The sequence below is a fragment of the Lates calcarifer genome, unplaced genomic scaffold (assembly GCF_001640805.2).
Source record: "Lates calcarifer isolate ASB-BC8 unplaced genomic scaffold, TLL_Latcal_v3 _unitig_1811_quiver_1669, whole genome shotgun sequence".
In the NCBI taxonomy this organism is placed as follows: domain Eukaryota; kingdom Metazoa; phylum Chordata; class Actinopteri; family Centropomidae; genus Lates; species Lates calcarifer.
Window position 1 is genome coordinate 1 of NW_026115771.1, and position 18,400 is coordinate 18,400.

At 46.4% G+C, this 18,400-nt stretch overlaps 1 protein-coding gene and 1 long non-coding RNA gene across 2 annotated transcripts; both read left to right on the forward strand.

The window, feature by feature from the left end:
• Window positions 1-478: 478 nt before the first annotated feature.
• Window positions 479-12,131, forward strand: LOC108890805 (protein jagged-1a-like; the record flags this gene model as incomplete). The annotated part of the gene is given in 26 exon segments (XM_018687818.2): window positions 479-755; window positions 988-1,048; window positions 1,145-1,194; window positions 1,197-1,274; window positions 1,444-1,551; window positions 2,265-2,267; window positions 2,594-2,652; window positions 2,654-2,708; window positions 2,802-2,915; window positions 3,690-3,803; window positions 4,022-4,068; window positions 4,577-4,750; window positions 5,069-5,219; window positions 5,306-5,470; window positions 5,552-5,665; window positions 5,785-5,898; window positions 6,260-6,373; window positions 6,457-6,573; window positions 7,069-7,096; window positions 7,718-7,803; window positions 8,368-8,481; window positions 8,569-8,678; window positions 8,943-9,173; window positions 9,256-9,387; window positions 9,855-10,005; window positions 10,496-12,131. Coding segments are annotated over 26 exon segments (3,315 nt in total), but the record flags the coding sequence as incomplete, so codon positions are not given.
• Window positions 12,132-15,156: 3,025 nt separating this feature from the next.
• On the forward strand, window positions 15,157-18,173 carry LOC108890806 (uncharacterized). Its single transcript, XR_001962202.2, has 3 exons — window positions 15,157-15,937; window positions 17,201-17,239; window positions 17,863-18,173. It is a non-coding gene; the product is annotated as an uncharacterized LOC108890806 (long non-coding RNA).
• The last annotated feature ends 227 nt before the right edge of the window (window positions 18,174-18,400 follow it).

Here is an 18,400-nt window from a genome sequence, read left to right on the forward strand (position 1 = left end):
TGATGTGAAGTGTCACAGTTTGCCTTCAGGCCGATGGTGTCACCTGCTCCAAGGTTTTTCTGGATGCTCTGTGCGTTTTCAGCTCTTTCGGTCCGGCTGCCTGTCGGTCGAACAGACGCCGTCACCTCAGCCCGACCACACTTTCCACCCCGTGAAATACCACAGAGCAGCTCAGCATTTTCAAACTGTGGAACATTAGAGCTGACCTCTCAAACAGCAGCTGGACACCGTCAGGTTATCGACTGTCCAGTCTGGAGCTGTAATTACCTGTCAATTAATCATTTATTCAATCATAAATTATCTGTAAATTAAATAATAAAACTGAATGTTCTGGATCAACATGTCAAATACCAAACATCTCCTGCTTCTTCTTCTTTGTTTTATCTGACAGAAAACTGAATATACTTGAGAATAAAAGTCCAGAAAGTCCTCCACTGACCCTGTCCCCTCTCCTCTGTGTTTTCTCTCCGACTGATCCAAACCCGTCGTGTCTGCAGGCGTCGGCGGGGCGGTGATTGAGAAAGCCGTCCACTCGGGGATGATCAACCCCGGCCGTCAGTGGCAGAGCCTGAAGCACAACGGCCCCGTGGCTCAGTTCCACTTCCAGGTCCGCCTCAGCTGCGACGAGCACTACTACGGCTTCGGCTGCAACAAGTTCTGCCGGCCGCGAGACGACTTCTTCGGTCACTACGAGTGCGACCACAACGGCAACAAGACGTGTCTGGAGGGCTGGTCCGGTCCGGACTGCAACACTGGTGAGCAGTCCAGAACCACTCTGATGTTTTATCACTTCCTGGTCTTGGTTTCCTTCCCTTCCTTCCTGGTGGTTGTTGGTTTCACTGAGTTACTTTATTGTGGTGTGGTCACGCAGCTGAGAGCAGAGACGTATCAAATATCTTGGTGCGTTCAAATGCCCGTGGGAAACTTAAGACGCCCATGACCACAGAGTCATGTTTGTTGATTGTTTCTGTGTGTGTGTGTGTGCAGCGATCTGCAGACAGGGCTGCAGCACAGAACATGGATCCTGTAAAGTCCCAGGAGAGTGCAAGTGAGAACCAACATCTACTTTAATTTAATTTGAAGGAATAACAACCATCAGATTCATATTTATTCAGTTATGTTGATGTGATTGTCATTGGTTCAGGTGTCTGTACGGCTGGCAGGGAGAGTACTGTGATCAGTGTATCCCTCACCCGGCTGTGTTCACGGCAGCTGTGTGGAGCCCTGGCAGTGTCTCTGTGATACAAACTATGGAGGACAACTGTGTGACAAAGGTACACACACACACACACACACACACTTTGTGAGCTTCGTGCAAAAATCTGCACAAATCATCCAGAAAGTCTCTTGTTGTTGTGATATGTGAGCTTTTATTTTGGTAGGAAATGCTTAGCGAAACTGTGGCGTGAGTTGATCAGCGTGTGGAGTGTTTCCGTCTCTCAGATCTGAACACGTGCGGGACGCGGCAGCCATGTTTGAACGGAGGAACCTGCAGCAACACGGGACCAGACAAATACCAACCCGACGGCTTCTCCGGAGTCAACTGTCAGAGTGAGAGGAACCGGTACCCCAACAGCAAGGCACCACTGTAAAATAAACAGTCAGTGAAACAAAGGTCACATGAAAAAAAAACCAGGAGAGAAAACTGTAATAAAAAAAACAAAACAATAAAACATCTGAGCGCTGGAAAAACTAAATCAGTTTGACAGGTTGGTCTCTGTCATGTGGCGAGGGCAGTGGAAAAGCCAGGTCAGAGGTCAAAGGTCAGGGGGGTTAAAGGTATCCTGATGTGCTCTGAGTCGTATGGTTTAGAAAACAGCAGCAACATCTCTGAGAAAACAGATTCTGAAGATGATGGTGCTGTTAGTCCATCTGAGACCTACAACAGGTGTAGACCAGATTTCCATAAAAATCCCAGACTCATGCTACAAAGAACCAAGAAAAACCGCTTCAAAATGTGAAGTAGAATAATCTAAAGTGTTTGGAAAATCTCACTTTCCAAGATTTTTATAACAAAACATGGAATTTGACCTTTTTATCTGATATTTCCTCCATTATAGTTCTTTTTTCCTGATTTTAGAGCTGAGTTTTTGCAGCAGCTTCATAGTTCTGGTCCTTCTTGTCTCAGTTTCTCAGAACCAGTGAAGGGCAGAAAGCTGAAGCAGATGAAATGCTGCTGTTTTGATTTAAGAAATTCAGTCTTACTTTTTGCAGTGTACAGTCAGTGTCCCCAGAGGATAAATCATAACCCTGTGTGAACCCAGGATGTTTCCTTTAGTGCCGTCGTCAGGAGAAATATTTCTACCTGTGCATAAGCAACGATAAAATCTACAGGTTAGACTTTCAGGAAATAGCCTGATCCCATCCCTGCTCCCCAGAGGATGAACCACCGAGACTGGAATAAGACTCTGTTCTTACAGTGACAGCTGTACAATCACCTGTCCACGCCTGAAGTCACCGAGCCCTGCATGCAGGGGTCAAAGGTCATGTGTGTGTGAGGATCCAAACCTCTGAACTGAACTCAAACGTGTGTGTGTGTGTGTGTGTGTGTGTGTGTGTGTGTGTGTGTGTGTGTGTGTGTGTGTGTCCACAGCGGACCACGCCTGCCTGTCCAGCCCCTGTGTGAACGCCGGCAGCTGTGTGGAGACCAGTTCAGGGTTTTGAGTGTCGCTGTGCCCCCGGCTGGACCGGACCCTCCTGCTCCATCAGTGAGACCTCCCCCGACCCTTCAGCTTTTATTTGGCTCTTTTCAAACTTCCTCTGAAGCTTCATAAACCTGTGCTGCTGTGTGTGTGTTTCAGATGTGGACGAGTGTCTGGTGAACCCCTGCAGTCATGGAGGAACTTGTCAGGACCTGGTCAATGGTTTCAGATGCATCTGTCCTCCTCAGTGGACGGGGAAGACCTGCCTGATCGGTCAGTGCTCCAGAGGTTTTACAGTCTGAGCGTCTGGGTGATGATTCATCTCTTCCACTGTGGAGATTTCCCACCGGTTTTCATGTACAAACAGATCCGCCTCATCAGCTGAGGCCACGGTTGACGAGGATCTGTTTGTACATAAACATCCACCTTGGGCGTTTTTTCGGCGCGGCAGGTCCGAGCTCCGTCCTTCGCGTCCTTCCCGCCGGGACTCCCGAGGTTTTCCTCCTAATCTCCGGGACAATCCCTGGAGGGGACGGTTGTGGTTCGGAGGCTTAGCTTCCGGGACGGTCTCGCCGCAGCGCTAATCCACCGCTGACCACTAACTACCAACCACACGCTCTTCAACCTTCAACTGTGGCTGGTTAGTCTGGTCTGCCAGCACTTGTTCTGGAGCCTGTTTTCCACTGCTGACTGATTCTGGACACGTCCACTGCTTTCAGATGTTACTGCTGACTGAGAGCCAGACTCAGAATAGCAACGCAGGAACTCCAGATCACCACATTAGCTCTGTTTACGTTTCATTATCCCACAGACTCAGGGATGATATTTGTTCCATCTGTCGTCAGCGTGCTGTCGCTGCTGACCTCTGACCTCTGAGTCCTCGTCTAATGGTGAAAGCTAATGAAGCGTCGTTTAAAGCGTGTTAGAAATGGTGACCCTGTGGCTGTGCAGGTCTGAGACTGCTGCCGGTTTCTCTGCAGCAGTTTGATTGTTCCACCGTCAGTCTGTCGTTTTAATCATCTGTTCTCTCTGTTTATTCTGTTTCAGATGCCAACGAGTGTAACGACAACCCCTGCGTCAACGCCAACTCCTGCAGGAATCTGATTGGAGGATACTTCTGCGAGTGCCTCCCCGGGTGGACGGGCCAGAACTGTGACAGCAGTGAGTACGACGCTGCAGAGATACAGTGAGGGTTAGAATGAGGGTTCAGCCTCTGACAGAACAGCAGAGCAGCAGCAAGGCTTCAGAGTCAGAGTCAGTCTGATCACAGTTAAAGAGACTCCTGTCACACATTCAGACAATAAGACGTTGGCTCTGAGCACAGAGGCAGCTGATCGTTCTGTGTCTCTCATGTCAAACCTGTTGTGTTGTTTGTGCAGATATCAACGACTGTCGCGGTCAGTGTCAGAACGGAGCGACGTGCAAGGTGAGCGCCCTTTTGTTTCCTGCTGCACACACACACACACACACACACTTTTCCTCCTCCTCAGCAGAAATATAAACAGAAAACGCTGAGCCATGACTGTGTGTGTGTGTGTGTGTGTGTGTGTGTGTGTGTGTGTGTTAAACCTCCATGACAACAGCAGATCAGATTTCTCTAAACTCTCTCATTTCCCAACAGCAGATAAACAGTGTGTCCTCGTTCTTTTCAAACACAGATTGCTCGTTTTTCTTCCTCACAATGGTTTCTCTTGTTGATCGGAGTCAGGTCACATTACATCACAGTGTGTGTGTGTGTGTGTGTGTGTTTTCAGTGTGTGATTTATGCGTTGAAGGGAACTGTAACACTCGTACTAGTCCATCTATTTCAGTAAAGCTACAAAACATGAAACACACAAATAAATTCTTGTCCTTGAGCAGACGTTACAGATGTTTTAATAAACTCTGATTAGCTTTGTGCTAACGTGCTAACAAACCCCCCCCCCCCCCCCCAGGACCTGGTGAACAGTTATAAATGTGTGTGTGCTCCTGGTTTCACCGGCGAACACTGTGACCGAGACGTGGACGAGTGCTCCAGCGGGCCCTGCCTCAACGCCGGCCGCTGCCACGACGAGGTCGACGGCTTCCACTGCCTGTGTCCGCCCGGGTTCTCAGGGAGTCGCTGTCAGGTGAGCGAAACTAAGACACGCCCACTTTTATCACCTGGTGAACACAAAGTGACCTCCACCTCGGTTACACACCGACAGGAAAATCTGGTTTAAACACACACAGTAACACACACAGTAACACACACAGTAACACACTCTCCATATATGTGTGTTCAGATATCAGTGTGTTACCAGTTGACATGACGTCCACTCACAGGTGTGTTTGTAGGTGGTTACCATGGAGACGTGTATTGTACAGGTAAAAATGCTGAGTATCATGTTTCAGTCGTCCTCTCTCTCTCTCTCTCTCTCTCTCTCCCTCTCTCTCTCTCTCCACAGTTGGACATTGATTACTGCCTCCATCGTCCGTGTCAAAATGGCGGCCAGTGTTTCAACCTGGCGGCCGACTACGTCTGTCAATGTCCTGAAGACTATGACGGCAGGAACTGCTCGCGCCTGAAGGACCACTGCCGCACCACGCCGTGCAAAGGTTCGCCTCCGCCTCCACGCCAACACTGACACATCACTCACCTTACAGGTTCAGCACTGATGTCTGTGACTCTTCCTCCTCTCCAGTGATTGACAGCTGCACGGTGGCGGTGGCGTCCAACAGCACGGCGAGCGGCGTGCGTTTGATTTCGTCCAACGTGTGCGGCCCCCACGGGCGGTGTCGGAGCCACGCCGGCGGACAGTTCAGCTGCGAGTGTGAGGAGGGATTCACCGGGACCTACTGCCACGAGAGTCAGTGTCTGCAGGTTATCAGAGTGTGTCACAGTGTGTCTCTGTGCACGTCTTTATTTCTCTACTTCCTGTGTCTCTCAGACATTAACGACTGTGAGAGCGCCCCCTGTCTGAACGGAGGCACCTGCATCGATAAAGTCAGTCAGTATCAGTGTATCTGTGCTGAAGGCTGGGACGGCCCCACCTGCCAAAACAGTGAGTCCTCCTCCTGCTCCTCCTCCTCCTCCTCCTCCTCCTCCCTCCTCCTCCTCAGTAGAGACAGTATAAACGCAGCGGACATGTTGTTTCTGACGTCGTCTCGTCTTGTCGTACAGACATCGATGACTGCAGCTCCGCTCCCTGTCAGAACCGCGGCGTCTGTCGAGATCTGGTCAACGACTTCTACTGCGAGTGTAACAACGGCTGGAAGGGAAAGACCTGTCACTCCAGTAAGTCCTGATCCAGAATCCTCGTCCCACTTGATCACATCAGGGACGGATTCCTCAGATCAGGTTCTTTTCCTCACAGATCACAGTCTGGGTTCTGGTCTCAGCTCCTGGACTAGCAGAGGTCACAGCAGAGAGTGACGGATCAAACAGGAGAATGAAAATGAGAATGTCCCAAATTTCTGTTGAATTAAAATTTAAATTTAATGTGAAAGAGAAAAATCTTTTTGAAGAACAGATTTCGATCATCTGTAAAACGTCCTGCATGACTCTTGCTCTGAAGGTCTCTGTGGTTCAGTTTGACCTCATGTGAACCAGCTTCAGGTGCTGGGTGGGTTTGACTCTGATCCGTCTTTACCTCCAGGAGAGAGTCAGTGTGACGAGGAGACCTGTAACAACGGGGGCACCTGCTACGACGAGGGAGACGCCTTCAAGTGTCTGTGTGCCGCCGGCTGGGACGGCGCCACCTGTAACATCGGTCGGTGTGACGACACGTGTGTGTGTGTTTTATTAGTGTTTCCGTGTTAGCTCGGCGGCTAACGGTCGTGTTTGTGTCTCCAGCGAAGAACAGCAGCTGTCTGCCGAGTCCCTGTGAGAACGGAGGAACCTGTGTGGTGGACGGAGACTCCTTCAGCTGCGTCTGTAAGGAGGGATGGGAGGGCGCCACCTGCAGCCACAGTGAGTCACTGCACAGGAAACACACACACACACACACACACACTCTTCATCCAGGACTCGTCAGGTTTAAAGTTTCTTTCTTCTTCTGTGGTAGTAAACCAAACATTATCAGACAGAACAAGAAACCTGAAGACGTCAGAGTGACCTGTTAATGATCCAATGCCTGATCGATTGATGGAGAAAATAACTGATCGTTAGCTGTAGCCACAGTTTGATATCATTTCTGAAGCCTGTGAAAGTCGTGGATTTGATCAAAAGAAAAACGTTCCTGTCTTTTACAGTTTGATACAAACACTGTGTGAACGGTTAGAAACTCCCTTTATCACAGAGTCTGAAGTGTTTGAGTTTCCAGTCTGACGAAGACTTCACAGCTCAAATATATGCTAACATATGAAATGTATATTAGCACGTTAGCGACCAGTGTTAGCCTTCATCTCAGAGCACATGTAGAAGACGTCTTAGTCTAACACAACTTTCTGTTTCTTTATTTTCCAGATGCCAACGACTGCAGCCCTCATCCCTGGTGAGTAAAAAACTAACACTCGAAGTAAACGTTCAGTCACAGTGAACAGATTTATCTGATGGATCAAAACACTCATTTGGTGTTAAAGGTTTGAAGTGTCAGAAATCACTGCCAGAGCTTTTCATCCTTCAGTTCAAGACAAAACACGAAGCTGAGACGTGTGGAGTTGTGATTTTTGTCGGCGACAAAGCTTCATATCTTACGTTAAACTCTCCTCTTTGGCCTCCTCCTCCTCGTTTGTCCTTCCACCAAATCAAATCTGGAACAAAACAGGAACAAAACAACAAGGTCTCTGCCAGTTTGACTTTTTATCTGCTCAGCTCCCACTCTGCTCTCCAAACCACAGACGCACAAACTGCTCATATCTTTGAAAAACACCGATCAGGAGAAAAAAAAATGTTTTTCCGTCTATAATTAAGATTAGGGTTAGGGCATGAGGGTTTCAGCTCAGTTAGGTCACCAATGTTGATTTATAGCTGCATTTTTGCGATGGGAAATCATGGAGAATTCAAACCATTTTTTCCTCCAGAGGATAAGAGCCTGTTGTTTTTTTTTCCACTAGTGAAAGTCTTGTTCCTGCAGAGCAGACTGAGTTCAGTAATGACCTGTGTCCTCCTGCAGTTATAACAGTGGGACCTGTGTCGATGGAGACAACTGGTATCGATGTGAATGTGCTCCGGGGTTCGCCGGCCCAGACTGCAGGATCAGTGAGTGTTGACCTCTGACCTCTCATCTGCTCTCCTCTGTCTCTCTCTCTTTCTGCCTCAGTGCCTTTAAGCCAGGCTTAAACTCATGTTAACGCAGGTCAGATTTGGATCCTGGACCACACAGAGGAGGACTCTCAGACCTCAGCAGACCTCTCTGTGTGTCCAGTACAGGCACAGGTGCATGATGTGTTTAGCCTAGCTTAGCACGAAGACTGGAGGCAGGGGGAAACTGCTAGCCTAGCTCCATAAAAGGAAAAAAATCCACTTTTTTCTTTGAGTTTTGGACTGTTTGTCTGATAGAAAAAAAAGGCATTTGAAGAATGTTCTGGCTTTTTACAGTCTAAACAGTTTAAACTACTTAATCAACAAATAATGATGAGCATCGTTGTTAGCAGCTCGGCTGTCCTGCAGATTCCTCTCTGCTGCAGGTTTGTTTTATTTTGGCGGGACACTTGCTCCTCTCTGTCTGTGTGGGCTGAGTGACACACAGACAACAGGCCGGACTGGTTCTGTCAACACGACTGAAAACCCAAAGTAACTCCCGTGTCCCTGTGTCTCCGTCAGACATCAACGAGTGCCAGTCGTCACCCTGCTCCTTCGGCTCCACCTGCGTGGATGAAATTAACGGTTACCGCTGCATCTGTCCGCCGGGAAGAACCGGGCCCCGCTGCCAAGAAGGTAAAACCTGCTGTCTGCAGACACACTGTTTATACAGTTTACTGACTCTGAAGTGATTCATAGTTCAACTTCTGTTCTGTGCTGCAGTGACGGGGCGGCCCTGCGTGGTCGGGGAGCTGGTGGCTCTGGATGGAAGCAGGTGGGACGAGGACTGCAACAGCTGCCGCTGCCACAACGGGAGAGTCACCTGCACCAAGGTACACCTGAGACTTCATCTGGACTCAGCCCTGGAAACATGATTTTAAGAATTTGTTAAAGAATTTCACCTTTTCCAGGAGTGTTTTTTGTATTGTAGCTTGTGACAGAGAGCGACCAGAAAGGACTGACATGTAAGAAATGTCCTCCTGAGATTATATCTTGCTCTTGGTCCATGAAATCCAGTTATTTATCCCTCATCACTTTCTGAAGAGTCCGGGACGTTTTACGATCGTCTAACCTCAGCTGACGTTTGTCTCCGACAGCTCTGGTGTGGACCTAAACCCTGCAGCCTCCACAGTAAGACTCACAGCTCAGAGTGTCCGGCCGGTCAGACCTGCGTCGCCGTCCAGGACGAGCGCTGCTTCATCAAACCCTGCTCCAACCAGGGGGAGTGCTGGAGCCCCGCCCACCGGGCCCCGCCCACTGCCAGGTGTCACCCAGAGAGCAGCTGCGCCAACGTCACCTTCACCTTCAACAAGGACATCATGACCAAGGTCAGTCTGGGTTCCTACACCGGTCTGAAACCTTCATGCTGCTGCAGTTGCTGATAGTCCTCCTCTGGTCTGGGTGTTTCAGGGTGTGACGGTGGAGCAGGTTTGTCGTGATCTCAGGACCCTCTACGTTGTCCAGAACCTGTCCTCCGATTCCTCCGTCTCCATGACCTGCGAGCCATCATTGGACGCCAACAACGAGATCCACGTGGCCATCGTAAGTCACGGCTGGTCTGACAGTGCTGGAGTGTTGGTCTGCGGTGTGGAGCTGCAGATATGATCTAACCGATGGGGTGATCTCCACTCACTTCCAGTACATCACATTAAACATTTACTGAAAGTCTGGAATTGTAAAATGGAAAAAGATCAGGAATTTTGAGGTTTTAGAAGAAGTGAGAGGAGATAAGAGCAGTGACGGGGCACAGCGCTCTCACTGCCATCAGCTTTAAGTAAAGTTTTAAAAGGTAAACACAGTTTGAAACCGCTGTTTCTGCAGCCAGAAGAATAAAACACCAGATGATTGTTGGGAAAGAGCGAGCGAGTGTTTAGAGGAGTGAATGGAAACACTTTGATGAGCTGGTTTAACGGTTTTTCTGCTGCATGAATCAGTGATGAGAGGGTTTATTTAGACTGAACCTCACAGACAGACAGACCATAATGGTGTTTTCCTGCTGAATGTTTCAGTCGACGGAGGACCGGAGGGGGGGCACGACGTTCGTCAAGGAGATCACAGACAGGATCATGGATCTGGTCAGTAAGAGGAGCGCCAACAGCTCCATCATCAGCGCCATCGCCGAGGTTCGAATCCAGCGACGACCGAGCCACAACCCCAACGGTGAGTTCTGTCTTGACTTTGAACTCTGAATTCAGGGTCCGAGCTTTATCTGGAACCAAAGATTAAAGGTTTCAGTCTCCACCCACATACGACCACCTGTTACTGTGTGACTTTCAGTGGTGGAAGAAGTAATCAGATACTTTACTGAAGTAAAAGTACCACACAGTAACACAAACACACTAACAGATGGAGGCAGTGGTATTCCAGCAGCTCCCAGTAAAATCCCTGTTTTTGTCAATGGAGTCTGGTAGAGATATATAGAGATGTTTCTGGTTAAACTAAAAGGATCTTCCTCTTTAATAAAAAGCTCTGCCTCTGTAGGAATCCTCTTTGATCAATGCTGCATTGATTCCAAAGATTGTTGATTTACATCCAAAAACACAGGGAACTAAGGCCCAGGTTCAGAGATCCTTGAAGTCAGAAAAGGTTGTAGATCTTAAGGTGACGTAGACGAAGCCGTTCACTGACCTCTGCTCCTCTCTCACTCCAGCAGACTACCTGGTGCCCCTGCTGGTTTCCGTGGTGATCGTCGTCTGGGCGTTGGTGGTGGCCTCCATGTTGCTGTGGTGCGTGAAGAGGCGGAGGAAGCAGAGCGCCCACACGGGGGTCAGCACCCAGGCTTCGTCGTCGTTGGCGCCGGCAACAGAGGACAACAACGCCCTCCACAACAGCGTGAGCGCCGCCCGCGAGCAGCTCAACCACATCAAGAACCCCATCGAGAAGAACCCGCCCAACCACCACCAGCAACAACAGCAACAGCACCACCACCTCCTCCTCCACCACCACCTGTACGAGGACAAGAACTCTGTCAACGCCAAGATCAGGAAGTCAGACAGCGGCAGCCAATCAGACGAGGAGGAGGTGGATAAGAGGCTGCAGAAGGCGAGGTTCGCCAGGGCGCCACCGGCGTACTCGCTGGTCGACTGGGAGGAACGACCCCCCCACCACACCACAGGCAAAACCCCACACTGGACTAGTAAACAGGACAACAGGCAGCTGCAGTCACAGGGCGTCAACAGGATGGAGTACATCGTATAGCCCCCGGCTCAGACTGACAGGACGCAGAGCTGAGACTTTTTTTGGACGTTCATCTTTTTTGTCGTCTTTCATACAGAGCTGAGTTTCAGTGGATGGATCTTTGGATTTTTGCTGTTTAATTTATGTTGTGACTGACACTGGTCTGAACGCTCCACTGTGGTTGGCTGGATCTCCGATTTTGTGGACGATGGAGTTTGGACGTGCAGAAGTCCGACGACCTTCAGCACCATCAGTTTCCTTCATTCATTAGTTGTTGAATGTGCTGCTGACGTGTTGCACCACAACACCTGACCAGTTTGGAAAAAAAATATTTATTTCATTTTTTTTTGGGGGGGGGGGTTCAATATGAAGAATCGTCCGTGTAGAATGTCTGTGTATAGATTTGTAAATAATTTTTAATTAATCATTGTGTATATTTGATTTATTAACTTAATCGTCGAGAGCCGTAAGATATTCTGTTTTTATTTATGAGTCTGGAGTCAAAGGTTCGACAGCTTTGTAAGCTCACGACTTCTTGATGGAAATTGTTTTTTGATAAATTTTTCGTCAACGCCAAAAGTGTTCTTGAGAGAATAGTTTATTTTTAGCCGTTTGGATTTGGGCATTTTTGTGCCTCAATGAAATGTTTTATACGTCGTCTGTTTGAAATGTGGCAGGGTTTTCTGTTGTAAGTACTTCACATGGAGATGTTAGAGACAGATTTTGCTGCTGCAGGGTCTTTTTATACAAACCAACATGGTGGCAGACGTTTTGCTTTTGCTACTGAAAAGAAATTTTTCAAGGGACAAAAGTTTTTTTGTAATAATTTGTATTTTTTTGTACAGAGTAAAAAAAAAAAAAACAGGCTTTACATCCTGTTTCCATGAGTTTGTAATAATCCGAGTGATCAAACCTGCATTCATTAAGAAAGTACTTGAAGAGAGAGTTCAATGAGAATACTGTAGAGCTGTCATGTGACTCGTGGCCTGTTGTTGATTGGAGGATAAAATAAGGCTGTGAAGCTGTGTTTGATTTCAGTCGTCGGCCCCTTTAGTTCCTGATGGAGGACGTTGAGAAATAAAAGTCTTTGTGTTTGTTACTGGCAACAATGGGTCGTTATTTTTACAGAAAGCGGCTCCAACACAACGACTGAAATCATGTCTCCACTAAACCTCTAAATACTGAACGTCGTAAACATCGTCACTGTGAGATTTGTGCTTTAAAGGACGTATTCCAGAATTCAGAATGAGCAGGGTTTATGGAAGGAGGCTGACCTGTGACTTTGCCAAGTTATCTTCGTTGAGATTTCCCACATCCGATAAGAACTGGTGAACAGCTGCTTCTCTGAAATCCAGGAAGCATCTGGAAGGCGAACAGCTGACCACAGCTGGCAGCGAAGCAGTCCAGTAAAAACTGCCTGTGACAGGTTTCATTCAGATGTTCGAGAGGAATCTGCTCTCTGACCTAACGTAACCTCAGACAGATACTGACTCTTGTATGACGTGTACCACAGGAACCACAGCTCCAGGTTAATGAGATTACTAACAAAGAGAGATGTCTGCAGCGTGTCACATCACTGGAGAGAGTTACTGTTGATCCCACAGGGAGACTCTGTCAAAGACCAAAAGAAAACACGAGTCTTCTTCTTGTCTCTGCAGGTTCGACTTAGCCAGAGATGGTTTGTTAGAGAAAGAGGAACCACTCTGTCTGTCGGGGTCCGACAACAACACACAGGTGAGATTAAACATATGTGAGTTTTTATAAAATGAAACAGATTTGATGTTTGATGCTGCACATGTTCAGACATGTTGAAAATTCAAACCGCTGCTCTAAACTTCTCTGATTGAATCCTGCCTCGTCTCAAATAGAGTCCCAGTGTTTCAGTGTGTTACTGTGATGATGAGTGGTGTCTGGACTCTGTCAGCTGGTGACAGCACTGATCTCAGTGAACTGATGCAGAGAACAGAGGATCTGGTTGGTGCATGTGTTCAGCCGATGTGGGGCAAAGGCTTCAGTTTGTTGCTCCTCTGACCCAGACATCTCGCCCGACGAGGCCGTCCATCGGAGGCGGTGAACAGAGATGGCTTTGTCTCTGTGTTTCCCGCCTCTCTGCTCTGTCCTCTGTCCTCTGTGAGAGTTTATAGAGACACACGGTCCCTGATCTGATCCCCAAAGCTCCATCCTTCGAACCCAGAGAGCGAGCCACAGCCCTGCTCCTCCACAGGCCGCTGCAGTGCGGTCGACTCCGAGGGGAAAGCAGCGTTTATGTGCATTTTTCTGCTGTTATGCAACCTGGTGATTTTCAAACAGAGACTGATAAACACAGTGAGGGTTTGATGGGACAGCAGAGTGTGTGTGTGTGTGTGTGTGTGTGTTTTCATGCTTTGAGTAACTTCATGATGCCAATCCCCCCACTCTGTAACCCCCCCGCCATTATGGTCTCGGCCTGGTCCAGGCCACAGCTTCCACTCAGACTCTGTCTCCGTCTCTCACAACACATTTCATTCAGAGGAAAAAACTTCATTGTTTTTACTTTGTTGACATATTTAAACTACTGAATGTTCAGTTTTTGCATGTTTTAGTCCAGAAAGTGTTTGTTCTCCGTTTGTGTTGACAGCACAGGTTTTAGATTGGACTGTGTTTCCCTCCATGAAGGCAGAGGCTGGTTGAACACTGGTTAAACTGAGCTGTGTGTTGAACACTACACAACAGTAACATGTCTTTTTCCTGATGCTGCAGTCTCTGTGTTTCACTCTGTTTATTGTTTCTTGCTTCGTGTTTTATCTTCACTGCTGTCGTCAGTTCACTCGTTGTTGTTGCGTCTTTAACTGAAATTTGAAAAAGGTTCAGTTAAATATTCTTTAGCTTTGGAGCTGAACAGAGAGTATTTAAGAAACCTCGAGTGTCTCGGTAGGAAATGTTGCGTCATGTGTTTCTCTGTGGTTTTACTTGTTGTTTGTTTGTTGTTGTGTGATTAGAGTGGGAGAGCTGTAATTTCACTGTTTTTAATGCATGAATAAACTGAACCTTGAGCTGGATCCAGAGTGGAACAGACTATCAGAACCCAGCCCTCCTGACGACACATAAACAACATGCAGAGTTGAACTGTTCTCAGAACCAGAGGGAAAGGTCAGAGGTCAGCAAAACCATCAGCAGACCCTGAACGCCCACAGCAGCAGGAAATCAGGGCGGTGTTGGTGGAGACGTCTTGACCGATGGACGGCGCCATCATCAGCGAGCAGAGTGACACTGGTCTGACACCACGATGCATCGTCCAGCTCCACCAACACAGTCCACTGTCCCTCAGTGGTTCTGCAGCTTTAATGTTGGAGTCATGAAATCTGAGCCTCTGTGCTCTCACTGCTTCAAAGGCCGCTGGCACAGCAGAGCGAACGCCCAACGCCCGCCTCCACATCGCCCGCTAATCCATCTGAGAAACCCGAGAAACCCGAGTCGGCCTTTCTGTGGACCACAGAGAGAAGAGGCTTCGCTCCAACGCAGACAGGAAAGTCTGAAAGTCCGATGGACGGGGTGGGGGTGGAGCCTCTGTGGAGCAAGGCACTAACGCTGCCAGAGGGGGGGTTGGAGGTTCGATGCCCGCTGTGACCAACTGCACTAATAATGTGAACAGATGTGGAGCTGTACGGTTCCAACCCCGAGAGAATCGATTCAAAGTTCAACTCCAGTCTGGTTGTTATGGCTTTGGTAACTCAAGAACTCAGTGTTTGCACAAATTGCTCTGAAAGGGGTGTGGTGGAAGAGTGTGTGTGTGTGTGTGTGTGTGTGTGTGTGTGTGTGTGTGTGTGTGTGTGTGTGGGGCAGTATGACTCAGCCATGCAGAGACAGTTGTGGGAACTGCAGGAGTCTGGAGACAGCGAGGAGAAAGGGACTGACGTCAACTCCCTGAGGCTGAGCAGAGGAGTAACACTGATCCCATCATGTTCCCTCACAAGTTTTACTGTCGCTCTCTCCTCTCAGCTCTGCTTCTGTCCACTGTGTTTTCTAAAGGTCCAACATCTTGACTCGATTTCTCACAATCAAATCTCCAAACAGAGAGAAAACAACGTCTGCACAAAGAAGCTTGTTCTCTGAGTGAAGACGCTGTAGTTTATCTCGTAGAGATCTGGTCAAACTGAGACATCACATCATGTCCCGCCACAACAAACATCATTTTATCTTCACGTCACGTCTGTCCCTGCCTGCTTTAAACTTTATTTCAACTTTATTTCAATTCTACACATTTAACTTTAGAGAATTCTGACAGCTTTGATTCAAAGTCAGGTTTTATTTTATAAATTCTATGTTCATATGCAGTCTGTGAGTGTAACACTAGTGTGCTCAAAGTGTCAACAATATTAAAGTATACATGATGCAGATCCATATCCAAACATGTCTGTATAATAACTCCAGACACCTGGATCCACGTCCTCTACAGCAGTCAGGACCAGTGATCCTGGTTCAACTCCTCCTGTTCTCCATGTACAACATGAACGCATCACGCTGCACAGCTCGTTACATCATCAGCAGATTAAAGAATGAGTATTAACTTTCAGGGAGGGAAAGTAAATACAACAGCCTCCGCTGATTCGACCAATCAGGAGCCGCTGCTGGCAGAGCAGAATCAACGGACCAATGAGCGTTTTGTTTGTCTACGTTGGCTGGCGTGTGTTGTCATTGGCCGTGACGTGTGACGTAATCCCGTGACCTACACAGAGGAGACGGAAGAGATGGCGGCAGGAAAACAAAGTGGGAGAAAAGAGTGAAAATACGGAGTCAAACAGCGTTTGAGTCGTCGTTTCGTTGATTTGGTTTGTTAGCAGTTTGATAAAGTTCAGTACTGAAGATGTCTGGGTAAAATAAAACAAGCTCTGGAGCTGGACTGAGGCTGGACTCTGAGCACAGCTGTGACGGGAAGGTAAGCTAACGAGCTAGCTAAGTAGCAACGAGCAAACGCATTAGCCTTCTCTTTTAAATGTTAGCTTTCGGTCGTACTTCCATGTTAAGTCGTTTTTATTGTGCGGGTAGGAGTGTGTTTGTGTGTCTGACTGGAGCTGTGCGGCTCTGCAGCGTCTGTTTCTCAGGTTTTTGTGTCTTTGCGGGCGTTTGGCATCATTTTGCATCTGTGCCCGGCTGTTTAACATCTATTAATGATGTGGTCGTTTCACATCTTATCATGTTGTCTTGTCAACTGTTTAGTTCTTGCTTTGCGGTCACGTTTTTAATCTTCCTCCAGGATACATAGCACATGTGGATTTGGAGTCTGTCCATAGCCATTTATTGATTCCCTGTTGTGTATGTTAGTGAGAAGTAATTTATTTGTAGTGACTCGATACTTGGTTGAGCTCAGTTTAGTCTTAGGTTACTGTTAGAAATCATTGCATTAAACTTGGCTGCACTTAAGCTTTGAAAGTGAAAATTATGGTTTCTGAAATGTCTTTTCTAAAAAGCTCTTATCTGATATAATCAACTTCTTACCTTGGATTAGTGTACATGTTAAGACAAGGTGTTAGTGTTTAGTTTTCAGTGTCTTTTCTCCTACACTGTTTTGGTGGCTCACACCTGTCTATACACAGTCTCACAGCTGACACTGTATCACAATCCTCTGTATCATGAATTTTCTGGAGCTCAGTCAGAGCAGTTCTGTCACAGTTCTGACCCCATACTATACTATGATATTTATGACATTTTTGATACCTTACCATAAAGACATTATTATTCAGACCCTTTCCTATGACATTTCAAATTTAGCTCTGGTTGCTTCCATTTCTCTGGATCATCTTTGAGATGTATCTACACTTAAACTGGAGTCCAGTTCAGTTGATTGGACCTTATTTGAAAGGCACACACCTGTCTATACACAGTCTCACAGCTGAGACTTTGTATCAGAAAAAAAACAAGTCATGAGGTGAAGAACTTTCTGGAGCTCAGTCAGAGTAACCTGAGGTCCTTGATCACCTCTCTTACTAAGTCCTCCTCTACCCTGATTGGTCAGTTTGTCAGAGTGGCCAATTCACGGATCTCACTTTTTTTTGTAGCCTTCTGCATATCTGTACCTGCACGCAGCCCTTTGACCTCATGACTTGGTTTCTAAAGATAAATGTCGCTAAATGTTTTTATTCTCAGTTCATGAGCAGTTCAACAGTTTGGTTTGAAATAAATGCTGTGCTGTGTTTTTCAGGTGTATGGACAGAAACAACTGGATTCACTGAAGTTGAAGGTAGGAAAATACTTTATTTCTTTTAAAAACATCAGGGAACAAAACGTCCTCAAACTCTCTACAATTTATTAAAACAAACAGAAAAGAAAAATTACAGTTTAACCAAATTTAACAGAGATTAACATAAGCCATTTAAGTAATCTGTGATATTGGAAGTAACAGAAGAAACTATAAATATAAATGCAATACCCAAAAATAGTAATGTCAAAGTAATTGTAATTTCAAAAGTAATACAGAAGCAATCCTTAATTGTGAGTGTAATCCCTAAAAATGCAAGTATTATACAAGTAATCATAAATATAAATGTAACACCAAAGTAGAGGTAAGAAAGTAAGTAATAGAGAAATAATCCCCAATAATTAGAATGTAATCCCTAAAAGTAGGACTACTTTAAAAGTAATATAGAAGTCATTTCTAACTGATGTCTAAGTATCAGGCATTTTTAAAGTAATGTAAGAGTAATACCTATGTAATATTTTCAAGAAGGAGTAATGTAGAAGTAATTGTAAATATAATTGTAATGGGCACTGGTAGAAGTAATGGAGAAGTAATCCAGACACAGCAGAATAGTAAAATCAGATTCATTGATCAGTTTCTGACATGAACATGTTATGTCTCTGCAGGAGGAGGAGGCGGGAGAAACTGAAGATCTGGACCTAAAGCAAGAGAGAGAACAACAGTGATGAAGCTGTTACACACCACAGAAGAAGACCTCCACCATCTTCCTGCTCAGCCACTTCTTGTAAAACACAGTTGATCTCAAGTGGATCAAGTGGAGACACTGTGTTCAAGCTAACAACACTATAATGTTATGAGCTCAGACTGGGAGATAAAATCAAAGCGCCTCCTAGTGGTCAATGAGCTGTCATCATCTGCTGTGATTTGTTATAATGTTGTCTGGAACAAAATCATTAAAGGTTTCTCTGATTTCAAACTATTGTCAAACTAATTATTTTCTCTACTTAGCTAAATTAAATATGCATTGATTACTACTCTTATTATGGATTAATTCTATTATAATTTCTATTATTGATTATTTCTATTATTATTTTGTACTACTTCTATATTATGAATGAATTATTAATTCTATCTCATTAATTGCTTTTATTATTGATCAATCCTATTAATATGAATTACTATTGTTACTAACCCTAATTCTAG